This window comes from Pyxicephalus adspersus, chromosome 2 (assembly GCF_032062135.1).
Source record: "Pyxicephalus adspersus chromosome 2, UCB_Pads_2.0, whole genome shotgun sequence".
NCBI classification, from domain to species: domain Eukaryota; kingdom Metazoa; phylum Chordata; class Amphibia; order Anura; family Pyxicephalidae; genus Pyxicephalus; species Pyxicephalus adspersus.
In genome coordinates, this window is record NC_092859.1 from 71,588,029 (window position 1) to 71,607,854 (window position 19,826).

At 37.6% G+C, this 19,826-nt stretch overlaps 1 protein-coding gene across 2 annotated transcripts in view; it reads left to right on the forward strand.

Annotated features, from left to right (window-relative positions):
• The first annotated feature begins 321 nt into the window (after window positions 1–321).
• SLC26A2 (solute carrier family 26 member 2) overlaps window positions 322–19,826 on the forward strand; it is a 28,522-nt gene continuing 9,017 nt past the window's right edge. Inside the window, exons 1-2 of one of the 2 annotated variants that reach the window (XM_072400980.1) lie at window positions 322–392; window positions 16,126–16,741. In XM_072400980.1, the coding sequence (XP_072257081.1) occupies window positions 16,139–16,741 (603 nt within the window). In that variant the 5' untranslated portion in view covers window positions 322–392; window positions 16,126–16,138. Of the gene's footprint in view, window positions 393–580; window positions 726–16,125; window positions 16,742–19,826 lie in introns of those variants that run through there. The other variant, XM_072400981.1, reaches the window with a different exon arrangement.

Sequence of the window (19,826 nt, forward strand, 5' to 3'; positions counted from 1 at the left end):
ACATTTGAAGTTGCAGCAATTAAACTCTTTTCCTAATATTTTTCTGTAGAATGTTTCTTGTTGCAATGTTTTCTGAATATATCTGTACAAGACAGAGCAGCTGTGACTGGCAATGTGTGCCCAGTTACTTAGAAGTCTGCCATGCCAGTGGTGTTTGGAGAAGGAATGGTAAGACATTTGTAGTTAAAGCAGACACAGAGCCCTTGTTGTGAGTTGTAATAAGCACACGTCCACATGCACAGCATCAGATCATACAATCCACCCTCCCAGTGTGGGAGTAGTCAGCCATCACTTGTTGGAGCAACTCTCCGCCTCCTGCCTGCGGGACAACCCCATGACAGCTGCTAGCTACTTCCCAGGGCCCTGGCAGCCCTGTCTGACCCCAGTGCCCGGTGAGTACCAGGGGCTGATCACCATAGGGGGGCATAATCAGAGCTTGGCATGCAGCACAGCTCTGTCCTGTATAGAACTTTTCATTGCTAAGTTTCCCCCAACTCCTCCTGGAGCAGATCAGATGATTGTAAGTTCAGTACTTGTTTACAGAACTGCACAGACACGATCCTAGGAACTTTACAAACTTAGTGCCCACTTTTGTGCCAGCCTGCCCTGTGCAGCATGCTTGTCCCATGCACTGTGCTACCGGCAGGGGGCGGGGCTACACACTTACAAATGACAGCTCAGCTGCACCAGCACTGTACACTGCAGCTTCACCACTGATCATTCAGGTCTGGACTTCTTCTTCTCATATTGATGACTTGTAGCTTTATAGTGTCTTATATGTCTGATTATTATTTGCAGCTTCTTGTTTATGGTGCCACATTATATCACACTAGTGTATAATTGTTTCTAATATGACTTTTGCTAAGTTATTTCCATTGGGGTATAATCACTTATTATGGCAGTCAGGGAACAGTCACTGAAGTTTTTTTCCCTCTGTAGAACCCTATTAATACCTCAATATAACTCCATTATTTATTAGTCTGAAAAGTTGTGTTCTATTTTACTAACAAAAGGGTATTGAAAAAAGTTACAGAATTTTGATTGATTTGATTTTAATTTGTTTTTTGAAGAAAGTAAGTTCCCATGGATTATGTCATGCTTGTAATAGTTATGTAAAACACATCACCAGAATCTCCAGCAAAGGAAACATTTACCTAATGAAATCATTCTTTCTCTGGTCATTAATGCTGCAAGTTGCACTTATTACTGAGGAGCGACATAGGAAATATTAACTGGTCTGTTAGGGATTTATTACCTGCACCAATATTAGTTGGCACAGAGGTAATCATGATTAAAAAAAAAAACGGAAAAGGGAGTGTTGACTAACTATTATTTGTATTGGGGGTTTTTAAGACATAAAATTTCTGCTTTTATCCCCGAGTGTGGCTCTGACAAATTCTTCTTTGGAAGTAAATTGATAAGAGACTGCCCCAGAATCGCTTGCTACCAAAGCTGGCTACACTGCTCCCGTCACTGGCGACTGAGACTTACCGCAACTTTTGGGACCAACGAGGGAGTGATTCTACAATGGCTAGTCTTATATGCAGTGTTTCCATTTTAACATGGGGGATCTTTCAGGATTTCAGGACCCCCCTATAATTCCTATACCCACAGCTCACAGTACCACCATTAGCATGGGGTCAGTAGGAAGAATGTGATCCTTACAGATAGCCAAAAAGGTCACTGGCTTTAGTAGTAACTCACCTGGGAGCCTCAAATTGCTCAAGGAGCCCCTAGCAATATCTGGGGGAACCCAGGACTCTTGTTTAAAAACTCTTCTCCAGTGCCATAAAATGACATGCTTACTAGCCAGGGCTGACAAATGTATTTTTTATAGGCAACTCTCTCTTGTCTAAAAAATGGCAAACACATTACCATGTTGTGCACTGCAATTTAATAATGAAGGTTTTAGTCATTGTGTCAATATTGACTTAATGATATTTATAAATGAGTAAAAAGCTTTACTACAGACGCTTATTTATTTTTATTGACTTAACGTGGAACCTTAAACCTGATAGAAAAGATAAATAAAGCAAATGTCTTTAGTAGAGGTATAAGAGCATAAGAAGGGAAACATACGTTTTATTGTAACAACATTTGCTGCAGCACAATGCAATTTATCCCCCATGTTCTTTTTTATGTAGTGAAGGACAGGTTCCTCTCCTATGCTACAATGTTCTGTATATCTGCAATGCAAAGTCATAACGGTATGGGGCATGGGTATGCAAACCAAAAGTCACTACTTGTTAGCCATTTACCAAGTAGGTTAATGTCTTTAAATTAATGGATCAAAGACAGCAGTGCTACTACGTGAAAACATCCTCAAAAATGATCAATTTGTTTTATGTTTTATATATATAAGTAGGATATACCATATTAGAAAATTGTTTTCTTGCTGCCTGCGTTCCATTGTTTAGATTTCCCTAAAAGTAAATCACTAAAGTAAATGAGCGTTCCTATTTAACTGTCATCAGAACAGGTGTTCCTCCTATCCGATACTTCCTAATTGTCTCTTCCTTCTGTTCTGCTTACAACTGCAAATTGTTAGATTTTTATCTATTATTGTTATTTTACGTCCCACTGACTGTGGCCACCAGACAGAATAAAAGGATATGGATGGTAGAGAACTGAATAATCTATGAGTTTCTTATACATCTTGGGCATGTCACTGGCAAGATCCCTCAGCTCTGTACCCCTAAATTTGTAGGGTCCTTCACCTCCTGTTGCCAAAGGTCCTACTCTGCTGCTGTCCTTCCAGTGTTAGAAAAGATCTAACTCTAGTATGGAGTCTCCCAGGGACCTTCCAGTGCACCACGAGTGATGTGATATAATAAGCTGTTAGGAGATTCAAAGTGAAGTATCATTAGATATGGTTTTATAGGGAAATACCTGAATTTGTTTTAATATCAGCCCATTGTAATCCTCTGTAATATAATGTAGATGGAGAGAAGAAAGGACAGGATAAAAGTGCTGAAGCACCCTCATCCAGTTACTGGAGGACTAAGGTAAATGGTTCTTAGTTGCAGAATAGAAAAGTCAATTCACCAATTTAACGGTGCAGTCTGAAAGGATGATGCCAATATTAGCATTGTCTGAAAAAAATGTACTAATCCTTAGACAGCCTTATAAACCGACAAATGCATTATGTTCACTGCGTATTTGGTGCTAGCTTGTAGCTCTAAAGAAGCTGTTGCTGTCATGTAGTCATGTAGTCTAACCTTTAATTGACTAACGGTCCCAGTAACTCTTTGCCTAGTGCATCCATCAATAAGTCAAACTGAATCCAATTTGATTATGATAGATCATGTCAGTATGTCAGTGCATTGCTGGGCATCCTAGTTGATTTTGTAGACCTCATGTGTGTCCTCTAGCATGATTTAGGGCTACAGGTTACATTTCTCATGCTTTTTTGGAAAGCAGTAAAATTCCAGTGTAATGGCATTGAATTAAATTGTTCTGCAGTTTTCTATTATTAGTAGATTCCAGCATCCGTTCAAATTATCAATACTAATACCAAGCAATGAATACAGTGCAGCATGGATTCTTGTTCTGATTTGGTCTTCAGCTGCAAAAGGTCAAAAATGTGCAATTAAAAATTCATTAGCTTTAACCTAAAGAAAGTTTTTTTATTTATATTGGTGACAAAAGCACATACACCCGCATATCATAGAGTTATGGATAAGCTTTGATTCATCAAACTCCTGGCCTCCTTTTCTGCTCACTCTCTAACACATATTGTTGTAAAAGGATTTTCATGACCTTTTCTTGGGAAGAAATGTATTCCTGTGTATGTATTGTATAGGGTTTAATTTGAAGGATTGCATGTTCTGAATGTGGGGGCATTGTAATAATGACACAGCAATTTTTCAGTTCAGTGACACCTAGTTGTTTATTTGAGGTCTGAACATATAAGGAGAATTGAATTTGCTTCTTACAACCTGGTTGTAGGTTTAGCACTTTTTTCTGTAAGTATTGTTTTACAAAACTAACTTCTTGTAATGTATTGTACTGTATATTTATACAGAGGGGAGCTCACCTATCAGCTTCTTGGTTTTTACCTAACCAGGTGAATCTGGAATTGTGACTCTTCTTGTTAGATATCTCAGCTCTCTTTTAGCTTTTTACATACACGCCTGCTTTGGTACAGCAGATTGCAAGGAATGTTGTCTTACTTCTTCTACTGCAATATGAAAAATCCCTCTCAAAAAAACTTATGATGGCCCCGGTCAAGTGTCAATGCTTTGCCAGTGCATCTATCGCCCAATCTGTCTCTGTATTAGGTCCCTCCTCAGCCTTGTGAGTAAGTTACGCTGTTCCACCACTGAAAATATGTACACAGGTCAGATGATTGTCACCCAACATGAATGGCCGTGCCTGTGTGGGGTGAAAATCTGACATGTGTACAGCGGTCCCCTGATGTTGTTAATCAATCTGCCATAACAGATTATTGAACAACCAATCTGTAGTGAGCACAGTGAATTTCATTGGAGGACAGCACATGGTAACATTACTTGCATATGCTCCCCTCTCCTCCCTCTTGTACACCTCTTGATAATTTGTCCGTTACTGAGAACGATCACAATAGATCTCAAATCAATTGGATGTCTGTTTCAGGCTTTAGTCCCAGGTAAGCCAAAGTTTATGAACAGAAAGCCAGAGATCCAAGTGGATAAACCAAGACATGAAAGAGCTCTTGGCTGGGGGAGAACAAGCCAGAGGTCAAGCACAGGAGGTCAGTCTGCAAGGGGGATATTTTAAAGAGTCGGAGAATCAGCCCAGGCAGCTAGCGAGGGATGGTCAAACATTATTTAGATGAACACCAAATTATCAGGAAAAAATGCACACTGTAGCAGCTAACACAACACAACCCAATCATGGCCCAGGTGCTGTTTGTATGATTACTGAATAAGTCGGAGTTGCAGAGCCAGGTGTAGTAAAAAGAGTGGAAGGATTATCTTGGTTTGGTCGAGGGAAGCAGCTGCACAAAACTGTAGGTAAGCTACTGACTGCTGACAATATAACTTTCTGGTGGCCTGGTATCTTACAACTTTACTGTATTAGAGATCTCCAGCAACTTTGGGTATCTGACACTTCTGGGTGTACGGCCTACTTGGCCGTCTTTGTGCTGAGGCTTTTTCCAATGGCTCATCTGTCATAACAGAGGGATGAGGGCCAAAGGAAGGAAGCACATCTCATGGCAGGGGAGCAGCTTTTCACTACATCCAAAAAAGCTGAGATCATCTTGTAAGAGGCTGTGAATTCTTTAGCAATAGGAAAAAAAACCAAAAACATAAATAGTAGAAGTATAAATATGTTTACATTTATACATCCAAAAGATTTGTAATTCTGCCATCCACTGTTGTTGGTCCACACACCTGACAATGCAGCTTTCCTGTTTATCATTACTGTTTCTTGGTTTACCACCCTTCTAATTAGGCAAATTTCTCATACATGTTACTGCTCCACATTGTAATGTAATGGAACCAGCACAAGGGCACACCAGTGAAAAAATCCTATAGACAGTTGCATTGTTATATGAGCAGATGAGAGGGGGATATTTCTGCCACCCTATGCCAGTCTTCAGTAATTACCATGAGCAGCACTGTTTGGGTGGTTTAGTATGAACCATAAAGTATTGGTCACTATTTGTAAGCCATCAAGGACCAATATTTACACTAGGGTCCCTGCAACTTTGGCAAAGCAACTAGCTAAAACTGTACACACCAATATGTTTCAGTGGCTACTCAATTTCTGAATAATTTTGGATTCCATTTTGGATATATTGCATCAAATTCACCTTCCTTACCGTACTTTTGAACTTTTAAGTTAGCTATTGAATATTGCCTTCAACAATCTATAGGAAGGTGTAAAAGATGGAAGGAACCAGCACTCTAGGGTTTGGAGTTGTTGAGGTGCAGAAGTTGCTGTAAAGAATGCAGGTACTGACGTTAGCCTACTTCTGATTCACGAACTGAACTGTAAAAATAAAAAGCATTGGCTTATTCTACTAAAGAATTAGACTATGAAAAGTGAGCTCTAATAAATAAGGTCAAGTTGTTCTCACTTTAAATAGCTTTCAGTATCAGATAAAAAAAATCAGGATATTGCTAGAACATAGTTTGATATTGGAAATTAAACTAGAATCCAATAATTTTTTGCTAAAATCCAATTTGCAAATTGAACAGCCTTCTTTAGTGTGTATGGATGTCACAGAGTGCCTGCATAAAACAAATGGCAATCAGACTTGTTTATGACTGTAAAAGAGAGGATTAGTGAGTAATTTACACAGTTCTCCTTACGTGCTGTACAGCTGCCAATACTTTGTAATCCCATATGTCCTCATATTGTGCTAGCAGTTATTTAATTTCTATGTTTTGTGTTTGCTAATACATAGTTATTCTTATTGGCAAAAAAGAGATGATATTGCTGTAATAAGATCCACACGCTTTACACCTGTGTGACCCTATAATAAGAAAGTGTTCACTGGGATTTACTTTGCAGATTTAATTTTTTATTGTTTTGGGTCAGAACCAATTTGTACACATATTTAACATGGTTTAAGGAATACCCTTTGACTGGTCTAATAGAGTAGGCTCCACCATAAGTAAATGTAGAGACCAATAACTTTGAAACACGTAAACACCAATACTGGATCTACCATAAGGCATATATGGGCCTTTATTAAGAAGAGTAGGATTATGGGCAGCAGCAAAACACATCTGATTTTTTTTCTTTTTGGCCCTCTTTGAAAACATAAGAAGAAGTCCAGCAGCAGAACAGAGGGGGTTAGAGTACAGTGAGTGCATTTATGCATGGGGTTTTTGACTGGGTGAATTTTATTATTAATTTATATTATAAAAAATCCTAATCCCTTCAAAAGTGACTGCATATGTATTAATGGTTGGTGGTGGTAGTGATAGTGATACATGAGTTGATGAGTCAGCCATTGACGACCATTTTAAAACAATGAGAAATGAATGCAGAAACATGATTGGTAAATTAACAAGTGATTTTTTTCTACTACTTTGACTATATTGACTATATTGACTTTTTTAAAATAACGAATGATTTCATTTTGAGATTGGATGAAAAGTGTGGTGTAAATTATAATTTTATTAGAGATATTTATAGACAAAGGGACTGACAGGTGCAGTGCTCTCAAATCAGGGACAGTTGGGAGGCCTACACCTACATTTCCAGCGGCTATGACTGATATTGACTGATGACTGATATTTGGAATCTTAGTTGGGTTGGTGAAATGTGTATTTGTTTTAGGATTTATTATATTAAAGCTGAACTTAAAGCAGAAAAAAACTCATTAGTGTGGGTGAGCTTGTGCAACCTTTACAATTATGGCACACAACTACCTTCTTCTTTGCACCTTTAGCAATGACAGGTCCAGGATTCTTCTACCACATTACCTCCCACAGTCACCATCTTTATTGCTGACTCTTCCAGGTCCATCCTTAGTGTCTTTGAAAATTGGTGGATGATGATATATTGTCTCCAGCATCTAGGGCAGGGGTGTCAAAATCAAATACACAGAGGACTGAAATTGAAAACTTAGACAAAGTCGCGGGAAAACCCTGAAATTTATTGAAAAAAATTGAGGACATTTTCCTTCTCATTAGATATAAACCCTTTTCATATGGAAACAAAGAGGTTTTGCTTCACATTCAATCTGGAACAAGCTTTAATTGGAGAAAGAGGCATAAAAATTTTTTTATAAAAATCTTTTGCCCCTTTTTCTATTTGTAGCCTTCTGTGTTAAATTTCAATGGTAATCTTTTTGCACAGGCTAACAATAATATTACCAATATTCTTCTATGAAAATCCGACCATTCAAGTCCATGCCTTGGAGTAGCAAAGAAAAGTACAGCTGAGGGGGAGTGCTGGAAATGCCAGACGCGGGCAATGCGGAGCTAAATCTTATGAGTGGCCAGCCGCTGAAACTCCCTCTTCATTGAAATAGGGCCACTACTAAAATTCCTGGTATTATTTGCGTCTATAAAACAGTCCAATGCGGGGCCACCCATAGGCAGAGAACCCGCTGGTCTATAGACACGAGTGATGCCGGGAATTGTAGTAGCGGCGCTATTTCAATGCAGTGGCGGGCCAGCTGCAGTTCATACTTAGGATTCCTTTGGGGGCCAAAGGCCATTGGGGGCCAGATTAGGGCCCTGGGCCAGAGTTTGATACCCCTGATCCAGGCCTACTCTCAGCATTGCCAAGAACAGAGCTGGGTTCTACACTGCGTGGCACATTTGCTGTGCAGAGTAAACAAAGAACAAAAAAAAGTCATCAGGATGTGGGAAAGTTTTTTTTTTGGCAACAGAAACTTTGCAAGTTGCTTCTGCCAAAAACCTCAATAGACAGAAATACAAATGGCAGGTAAAAAAGATCCCTTATATGAATTTCATAACATTCACACATCACATGCACATTGCCTGAAGTTATTTTTTTTATCAATTAATTAGTTTAGGAATGAAAGTGAAGTATAGTGTGTAGTTTAAGCAACATTTTGAATTTTGTGATGCATCTACTGTGAGATTTATAGCATTCCTTTTCATGTTAGTGAGCTCTTGAAATAATCATGTTGAACAGCATTCCATGAGGTCTGAGGCAATAGATAGAGGTTGAACAGAAGACAAAAGTGTACTCAATATTTTCTGTGTGAGAAACACTTGTGATAAAAAAAGTCTGAGTATGTAACTGAAAAAGACAAGTAAAAAAGGCCACTAAAATATGTACCAGAAAAAATGAGATTTGGATGCTTGGTATCATAATAGCTTTCACATAGGTGAGGAAATGAAATCTATATGTACGTTCACACATCTTTAAACCTACCCTGACTCACCCTACATTTAAGTGAATGTATGAGCATAGCATATTTAAGGATGCCACTGTTCACTGTTGTTGCTTTATTCTAATAAACTATTAGTCCACCTGTCTATAGACCATCCGTTACATTTTAGCTTAGATGAAGCCTAAAGGACTAAAGGTTTAGCCCCTGGATCCTTTTGTGGCTTGAATATGCAAACAGCAGGATTCCCCCACCATTGGGTGGTCTTATTCTTTAAATACCGGTCTGTAGAGTTAGTTCAGCATGCAATAAAATACAGCTGCAGCTGTTTTTTTTTTTAATAACAGTACCATATTACATAAAGTATTCATGGTAACTGCAATTCCACTAATCATGATTACTCTACATATTGTTTGAATCTTAATTTTCTTATCACTGTAGCTATGCTGAGAAATTTCACTCCACCCTCAAGGGTGTTTATGAAGATAACAGCCTTTTCTCTGACCTAAAGTACATCTATAACTAAAGCTTTTCTTTTTTAGTTTTGGTGTATGGAAGGTATACACACTGTTCAGCTTTGACATCCTTTGGATTCTCCATTGAAAAGTTTTCCCCATATCTGACAAAACAATTGTTCCCTGAACAGGAAGTAAGGGCAGATCTTACTTACAGACACCCCATGCTTTTTTTAAGTGGGGTGATGGTTTAACCTTTGTCAGATTGTTGTCTGTTTTTCTTTTTTAAATTTTCCTTTACTTCCTGTCTGGTAAAAGGTTGTTCATAAAACAGGAAGCCAGGGGGAATTTTTTTAACTGTGCCCTGGATAGTAAAACTTGATTTGAGCCCTAACCTTTCTACATTCTGTCGAAAACTAAAACAAGTTTGGGATTTGGATGTAATGTTACTGATGTCAGATTAACATAAGTGATTGTCTGTGGCCAATCTGAAGGATGGTTCTATATTGGTTGGTACAGATTTTTATGAATAATCACTTCCTAAACACAGGACGTCTTCTACAGTGACCATAGATTTTAAAATACAAACATCACAGACATTGTGATTACTAAGCAGAACAAATATACTAACTAGGAAAACTGGGGAGGTGGCAGATACTCTTATTTCCTAACTTGTCCTTATGTTAGCTCCCATGTTTCTGTAATAAGAGAGTGACAATGAATGAGACAACAGAAAACATGTTGGCTTCTATTGATGACTTTTGGAAATATGCTATATCTGAGCGACTGGGAAATGCCAGGTGCTTTTTCCTATGTGGGGGCTATAACCACCTCTCATTATGTGGTGATTGGGCAAACACCAGGACAATGTAAAAGGAGGGAATACATCGCCAGCTCTTTGTAAGTTTTACCAATGCCTGACTCTGAGCTTACACAGGGTTACAACAGAGGAGGAGATCAGATCAGGGGAGTATCAGGGACTTGTTGTTTCGGATTCAGAATAAAAAATGTCAGATGTAAGATAAAGATTGATTGTATATTGTAAGGTTAGACTGGACTGTTTCACTGTCACACGACTAAACTTGTTTGCTGGCACAAAAACTGTAGGAAACACCCATTTGTGATTTGGTAGAACAGGCTGACTACAAAGGAATTGCTGCCAGAAATACACAGGCATAAACATTAGTGACAACCATGAATGAGAACTGTCTTTATATAATACAGGTAGTCCCTGGGTTACATACGAGATAGGGGCTGTAGTTTTGTTCTTAAAGAGGAACTAAACTGAAAACTGCCTAAAACAAAAAAATACACTTACCTTCAATCCTGCAGGGCAGTCTCATCCATCCGGAGTGGTCTTCTGTTGGGTCCCGCGTTGTCCTGGCATCCGTCCCCAAGCCAGCGTCCCAGGCGGCGTTATCTTCTTCTTTTCTTCCTGGTTCTTCTTCCTACATCACCCGATCCCACAAGGCGCGGGATCCGGTGACATAGGATGGAAAAAAACTTGCAGATCTGCAAATTTTTCCTTTTTTCAATAAAAGGCGCCTTTTGCGCATGCCCGAGATGCTCGGGCATGCGCAGAAGGAACACCAAAGAGCCTCACGGGATGCATGACGTAGGTATCCTGGGAGGCTTTGCGCTTCCATTCATTAAAGAATTAGGGGGCGGTGCTCCACCTTTTTTTTTTTTTTTAAAAAAAAAGAATTTTTACTTAACATAAAAGGGTTGTCTACTCTTTTATGTAAAGTCAAATTTCTGAGTTAAGGTACGCTTTAAGTTGAATTTATATGTAAGTCGGAACAGGTATATTATTTTATTAATAGCAATTAGGACAGATGTTTGTCTCAACATAATATTAGGCAGCATGGTGTCAGTTACTGTATAAATTTCTCACTGAGAGCTAATCAAAAAGCAAAAAAACAAAGCAAGAAAAAAAATGTGCTTTGCAAAAAGAAACAACTGCAGCTTTTGTCTTGGTCATTAGAGAGTTACAAGATGTTACAGATCAGCTCAACCCCCTAAGATCTCCCACAATCTCAGCTGTGTTTAGCAAAAGATTTTTTTCTGCAAGTCATGCAAACCGCCCTCCTCTTCCCATCAATCCTCTGTCCTGCACAGGAGCGAGTATCTAGGAGTCGTCCGCCCATATGTGGGATGTCCTTAACCTGGGGACTACCTGTATATTGTAATTGTTCATGACATTTTTTATATTACAGTTATAAGGAAATAATACTAGAATCTGACACTACGATTGTAGAAAAGAATAGAAGGCACTGTCACCCGAAACACTTTTATCCTCGTACATAAATTCTGTTGCAAGAAATGGAGAACATAAACTATAAACTTTTCAACATCAGCAATTTTTTTCATTTTTTTCATTCTTAAAACACTTTACACCTAGGGGAAGAAGAGACTTTAGATAACCCTGAAAGGCCACATTGTTGCTGATTAGAAGGCGGAAGTGGTCAAATAGACAAAAGCGTTAAGAAAAAAAAAATATGGGAAGATAAATACATAGAGAAAGATGAAATAGAGTAAGGGTCATTCGTGAGGTTAACACATGCATGTGTCATTCCAGAGGTTGTGCTTGTCATTGAAATATATTTTCCTGTATTGTATGTGAGCCATATTACAGTCCTGTTTCACAAAATAGGCTTGCATTTTAATTTTCTGCAATATATTTTCACCAATTTTAAAGCCAGTTATTTTACAAGTGTTTTAGCATGTCTATATCTATAACCTTTATGAAATATTGCAGTTGGACATAAACATTTACATTTAAAGTATAACTAAAGATAAAACTTTTTAGGTTTTGGATAGAATGGTGGGGATTAGAACCATTGCAGTGTCTTTAGTGCTGCACAAGTCCATTTTAGGGAGATTTATTTTCTCTGATTTCTCGATCACCAGAAATGCACCAAAGAAAAAGCTGAAATGCTGAGTAGTCACCAAAAGGAATAATAAATAAATCTTCCACTGGGGACACTTGTTCTTGTAACTACACTTTAAAAGAGGATATCCCTCTCATTTAAAAGATATCTCATTTCCTGGTACGTTTACAAGACCGTATAAGTTTACAAGTGAAAATTCTCTACTGAGAAAAATAATCTTCCTTAACTATGTGATAAAAGCAGTTTTGGCTTTTTATATGTGTGCCCATGCAAAGCAAAATACTGTAATTTATTGTACAGCTGTTAAAAAAAAAAGTTGGTCTCCTACTCCTAATTCTTTTTTGAGGTCTTTTTAGGACCTGCCAGGGTCCATTGCAGGACCATTTTTTTGGTAAACATCGATTGGGCAAATTTGCGGTAAAAAAAGATCTGATGGCAAAAAACTGATGACACACTGTTACAAATTTTTCGTTAAGTCTCACCCACACTATTCAGCAAAAACAAGCACAGGTAAGAATGAAGTTAAATTTTAATAACTTCAGAGTATTTTTCCTGTGCTTTGTTTGTAAATGTTTCTGACACAATGTAACCTTGAACTGGGGTTATCAATTTTGCAAATATTGACAGATTATTCCCTTTCCCTACCTAACACATGTTAATAAGGATCCTGGTGAATTTTTACTTTTAAAGGTTCCTGGCACTTGGTGAGAGTTCAGTCCAGGATAACTTTGGCTGTGTGTGACTAAGGAACAAGGAAACTGTGTTTAAATGTGGAATTCAGAAGTTACTATTATCAATGGTCTACTGTGACTGTCATATTATAAAATGTCAAGATATTATTTATCCAAGCATGTTAGTTTGCAGAAAAACAATGGAAAGGCCTGGTTTTACATACATAATATTATCTGTTTCTACCCTTAGATTTTTGTAAAGCATGAGTCTAGAACAACCTTTGTTAAGTGTAACAACTAAGAAGCATTTACAGAAGGAAAGATCCATTGTGTCATTTTTTCATGTTAAGTTTCTAAAAAAATACTTATGTGTATTTGACTACCCAAAAATAATGTGCCTATCCTCTTTCTGGCTTCTATAATGATGTACTGACCATTACCATAATGTATATATATAAATAATGTCTAGAGACATCATGGAGACACTATGCTGTTTAAATACTAGTTTTGGGTTGTGGAATGTGAATGAAAAATGCAGGAGTGGACCTCAAAGAATGTAGTTCTCATACTTTTAATGTTATGGTTTTGCTAAAAGTACTTACACTTAGATATCTGGATACTTCTGGAGTTTGGGGACTCCTGGGAGGACAGAGAGCCAAAAAAATGTACAGGCACCCTATAATGTTTTCTATTCACTTATCATATTATTTTTGGTAACAATATGGGCATGGAACTTCTCACAAACTTCCAGGTGACAGGTGGTCTTATGCCCTTTGCTGTTGTTCCCACCTCAATATGTCCCTGTTGTATTCTATAGTAATATACAGATTGCTGGATAAAACCACATTTGTGGTTTGTCAGGGAGGTTATTCATATTTTTTCATGTAAAATATAATTTGAAGCTTATAAAATAGATTTTGTTTTAGGTCTTTTCAAAATCAGTGATTTCTTTGATGGGTTTTCTTTTTCTAGTGTCATGGACTCCATTAGTAAGACATATTTCTCAGTCATCCTAAAAGTGATAATGTTGTTACATTTTCCTTGCTATGGAATAGGCACATTTGAGATACTGGTTGTAAAAGAGTGACACTTTAATTATTGCCATGTGGAAAACAATGGTGACACCAATACTTTGAATGTGTCTGGAGCTTTCCAGATATATAAGAATCTGATGGATAATTACAACCACACGTACCTACCCAAAGTGGATATTTACATTTTAGGTTGTATTTAACAATTAATATTAATTCAATGATTCATAGGAATAATTGGTTCATGGTCAATTGGAATGGTGTTATATTTAGAGCTGTGTGCCAATGTTTTTGTTTATGATGGATAATTTGCAAGCTGCTATGTATTATTGCAGTCACTGTATTTTATTTATTACCAATGAAGCAATGTGCTCATTTTAAACATTCCATCAAAAAACAATATTTTTTTTCTTTTTAACATCTTTTCCTGTTGTTACTATAAAAAAACAATAAAAGGGTGCCACTTTGTGAAAAAAGAGGAACAATACTTGTCTGGTGATAAAAAATGTAGTAAAATATTTGGTGCCTAGCTTCCAGTATGTTTTCTCCTGTGGAATTATGAGTACTATTGTTATTTTCCTCCTGCTAAGCCCTACATTACAGAATACAGTATAGATATAGGAAATGGCAGATGGCCCCCTTCATTTGTGGATCCAGGTTGCTGCATGGGGCCTGATTTGTTAAAGCTCTCCAAGGCGGGAGAAGATATACTTTCATCAGTGAAGCTGGGTGATCCAACAAACCTGAAATAGGTCTGGTCCCTGATTCAAAACATTTGATAGCTAATAGCAAATTACTTTAAAGAAATCCATTCCAGGTTTGCTGGAGTAAGGGGAAGATGGGCCCTTCTACTCCAGCATATACGATGCACAATCCATGGGGCTGTGATTGTATACACTCAAAACCTTCCTCTCCGCTTGTGTGAGAGACCCCATGTTATCCCCCCACTTAGTATTATTCCTTGGGACTCTTTATCTGAATACCGATACTCTTCAAACACACAGATTCACTACTCTTGGCTACCATCAGATCTCTGGCATAAAACACATGCATGATAACAATATATGTATAATTGCATAATCAATCTAATTTGATCATGACATCAAAATTCTTGCAAAACCTCCAAATTTTGATTGTAGTTACCACCATATGGCTGTTGCCATCTCGATCCCATGCAGCAAACTTGTTCTTGCAAAATGAATCATTGGTTTAATTCAGTTTTAAAATCACTATGTTTTTTATACGTAAAGAAATATCTCAAGTTCTTGTGTAGCACTCTCTTTCTAAAAGGTGTTAACAAAAAGTGGGCAAAAACCTTCATAAAGAACTTTGCAGGTAGTATGGCAGGTTTTTCTAGTCTGGCTTTATAACATATATTTTCTGGTAACAATAATTTCAAGTGATTCACATTGCAATTCTGAACACCAGTGTTTATCAGTTTTGGTTGCTATACATTTTAAACCTTGAACACTCTTCAAGCATTCAATGTTCAAAAACAATATTGAATAAGCTAAAAACGAACACAAAAATACTTGACATCAATGCGTGACAAAACAAAAGAACGTTTACAGTAATCACTCCCAGTGCATTGTTTAAGCTCTGCAGAGTGTAACGCCACAGTCTAATCTTTTGCAATTTGCAAAATAATTCCAAATATTCAATATATTTCACATTAAACGTTCAAGGCCTAAACTCTGCCTAGTGTCTATTAGCTTTACTTCAATAGTGCCTATTAGTATAATAACTGAGATCATTACACAAAGGTGTTTTATAACAGAAAAATGAACAGTTGTGAAATAATATAGTAGGTTCCTATCAGAGATAAAGGTGTTGGACTACAGTTCATATATGATAATGTCATATCACAAGCATTGAGGCCCAATGTTTAGATTTGGGGATTTGATTTTATGGCATATTAAATAGATGGTATCTGCTGGACGCTATATGCAATAAATTATAAATCTCATCTGGCAGAGTAGGATTATTTATTTAGATTTCTTTGGCTACAGATTAGTAAGATTTGACTTTATCCATAACATTTACAGCTTGTTGGATACAGGAAGGAAGTGGATTAAATAGGATCCTAGAACTGCATGACAGTAATTACTGTAATAGGCATAAACAACATAAAGCATGTGATGAAGCATTCATTAAGATATATTATAGAGCACATTATACGCTGTATGTACTATATATAGTGTCAATATGCCAATTACTGAACATATTCAGGTTATGTTTCCTGAGGTAATCACAATAATATTTTTTTTATTTTAGGAAATAATTCAAGATGAAAAGTGAAGCCAATGACAACACCCGGGCCATTCAGAGGAGCCCCCATCCTCCAGGCTCAATACTTCTGGAAGAAAAGGAGAAGAAAAAATTTTCTTTAAAAAAACATGTAGCCAAAAATATTAAACAGACTTGTAGCTGCTCAGCCAGTAAAGCCAAGGACTCTCTCTTTGGTTTTCTACCTGTGCTCCAATGGCTGCCCAAATACAAACTAAAAGAATACCTGCTGGGTGATGCTATGTCTGGACTTATAGTGGGCATCCTTCTGGTTCCGCAGTCTATTGCCTATTCACTTCTAGCTAATCAGGAGCCCATCTATGGCCTTTACACCTCATTCTTTGCCTGCATTATTTATTTCCTTATGGGGACCTCTAAACATATTCACGTTGGAATATTTGGAGTGCTGTGTTTGATGGTGGGTGAAATTGTGGACCGGGAACTACAAGCTGCAGGATACGACAAACTGGAAACTCATGGGAGTCCATCTTTAGATGGAAATGAGACACTTACTATTAATCAGTCTTTAACAATGGCATGTGATAAAAGCTGCTATGCCATTAGAGTAGGAGTTACAGTAACATTTATGGCTGGAGTCTATCAGGTAAGTCTTGGCAAAGAAAATGTTTTCATTTCCGGAAAGCAACAGCTGGTTTTGGAGTTGTTCAAATAAAGCTGACCCCCATAAAACTTACAGATATCAATGCAGATATGGTGAGCTGACTAATATTGCTCACATATTGGGTCTGATTTATTCCTTCAAGCCCTTCAAGACAGTAAACCTGGAATGCATCTGGTCCAGGATTGGACACATTTGCAAAATAATAGCAAATGATTTTAAGAATTGCATTCCTGGTTTGCTGGATCACCCAGGTTCACTGATGAACGTGTATCTTCTCTAGTCTTGGAGAGTTTAAATAAATCAGCCCCATTGCCTATTTTTGGCTGCTGCATATACTGTTATCTACAATTGATGATATGGTCCATTTGCAAAGTCCTCTGTATACATCGGATTATGGCTGCTTTTCAGTGGTGGATTTTGCCTCCACAGGGCTTCTGTTTAAGAACATTTTTTGAAACCCTAATGCAAATAATGCTGAAGTACCATCATATTTTTATCATAACTATATAAAAACATACATAGGTGCTGTAGAAGTGAGAAGTATTCTGGTCCACATTACAACAGAAGTGGTGTTAGACCCCACACACAGAAATGGACTCCCATTCCCAGGGGGCCTCTGAGCAGTCTGTCCAACCTTGTCACATAGATCTGTGGTGCCCAACCTTTTTTCATGTGGGGGACACTGTTGACATTGAGATAAAACTCGGGGGTCACAATGCAAACAAACATTAAAGATGTATGTTTGAAACTATGATAGTTTTAACTTAAAATGAAATTAAATTGAAATTAGTTACCGTAATGTACATGCACCAAATGAAAGAAATGACAAATCAAGAATTTCTCCATTCACCATTTTATACTTATTTTATTAATGCAACATTTTGTTAATGAAAGATACAATACTAAATGCATCATACAGTGCTGGCTGGTCATATATAGCTCCCCGCTTACCATTCCTGTACCAAAGAGCAGAAACTACACCATACAATGCTTCCTGTCAGTTATAAGGTGCCACTAACCTTCTTTGTACCCTAAAATCACTGCAATGGATACTTCCAGAGAAATGCAATTTACGTGAGAGTTAGCCAAGGGGTACATGATTATACTACTACATCCTTAGGTCCCTACATCCCCCTTTCCTGAGAAATTAGGGTTCACAGAAGGTAAGTGGCCAGCTATGTGTGACAGGTTACCATGGTATATTATCTACAGTTTCCTCCACTTACCCTACATTTAAATATACCTACAGCTCCCCTTTTCAGGAGAAATTGGGGTTCAAAGAACATAAGTGGAATTTTATATGTAACTGGGCATCATGGTATGGTAGAATTGATAAAATTGTAGTGGGAGGGGGGATGTTAGTGACAAGAGTAATTGGGGTTCATAGAGAGTAAGGGGATAGCTATGTGTGATTGGGTAACATAAAATGATGGGTATAAAATTTTAATAGGGAAGGGGCCAAGGGATTTCCGTTTTCCCTCTGTTCTGGAGAAATTGTGGTTCACAGATCATAATTGTCTAGCTATGTGTAACAGGCAGCTCACCAGCCACTCAGTCCCTTGCACTGCAGCGTTTGCAACTTTGACTCCAGGCAGCAGTGAGCAGTACTGACAGTCTCCCCTAAGCCAGGGTTCCAAAGCATGAGGAAGGGGTTACCACATTGCAAACTTACCGCCAATCAGAAAATGGCCTTGAAGTTTTGTGAACTTAGGGGGGGGCCACAGTACACAGAAAATTGGCGGTACCCTAACTTTTATTGCCATAAGAGTGGCCCCCAGGGGGTCCCCAACATGCACACTCAATTTCCCTGGTTGTTATTAGAAATTTATGCTTGTGACCCTGTATCCCGCAACTTGTTATGTTTAGGGGGCTGAAATTAATTTTAGTTTAGAAATTAATTTTTAGTTACAACTCTCAGGGTCCCCTTTGTACCCTGAAAATTCAGGGAGCTCACACTGAACATGCTTAAGAAGCACTCTCTTCTGGTAGCACGATCTTCATAGAGAAACATAGGAGATGCATGCGCCTTTCCCCCCCCAAGACAACGAGCAGAGAGGGAATGAGGAAAGGGCTGGATGTGGCAGCTCGTAGGTTGGGCAGCTCGGGCCGTAGGTTGGGCACCCTTGACATAGATGATAAGCATGCTTCTAATATAGCCGCGATCACAACTATTTTTTTTTTAAACTTACTGTTCAGCACAAAAATCTCAAGTCCCCAGATTGCCTGAAACATTGAAATGAAGGATTTCATATACAAGTTTTTTGTTTTGCTTTAATTACTATTTTGCCATTTGATTTCACAGTGGGTGGTTATGTTTGTGACATTTTCAATGTTACTTTTTTATAATTTATTTATTTGATTTTTTTAAATAAAAACAAGACATCATACACTGGCTGTATTTTTCCAATCTCCTATTTGCTTGGCACACATTAGTCATGCAGTTAACTTACTTTACAAGTTTAGGCTGCAGCAAGTCTTGAGTCAAATATTCTTTTGGCTAAGTTTGTTCTTAACAAAGATTTTCCTCAGATAAACATTGCCAACAATTTTAAATGTAATGCTTTTTTGTCAAATGCCATTTTATTCTTTTTTTCATTTCCTTTTTATATATAGGAGAACAACATATTTCATATATCATCTTTAAAATACAACATTCCTTTTCTGGAATTACCATTTATATATTATCCAGCACTGACCTACATCTATTTTGGGAATAAATGCAAAGAAAAGTTTAGGTCAATTTGGAGTTTTGCAGATGGTAAATTTAGTATGTTTAGAGTCTTGAGATGCAACTTTGGAATGTTTAACTTTCTCAGACCCCAAGTAAACTTTATGTGTAATTTTTAGTTGAGGTTTGGCTGCCCCCTGGTGTTAGTATACACTATAGCAGTTCTACTCAGCGGAGAAAATTGGTACATAATTTAAATGTAGATAGTTTAAATCAACTGCAGGAAATACATATAAACTTTAGGTAATTACTGCTCAAGGAACATTACATCTGTTCTAATTTTAGTATCCCCTCACAGCTAAATCATCTATAAACATTCTTGCTGTGCATTTGTATAGG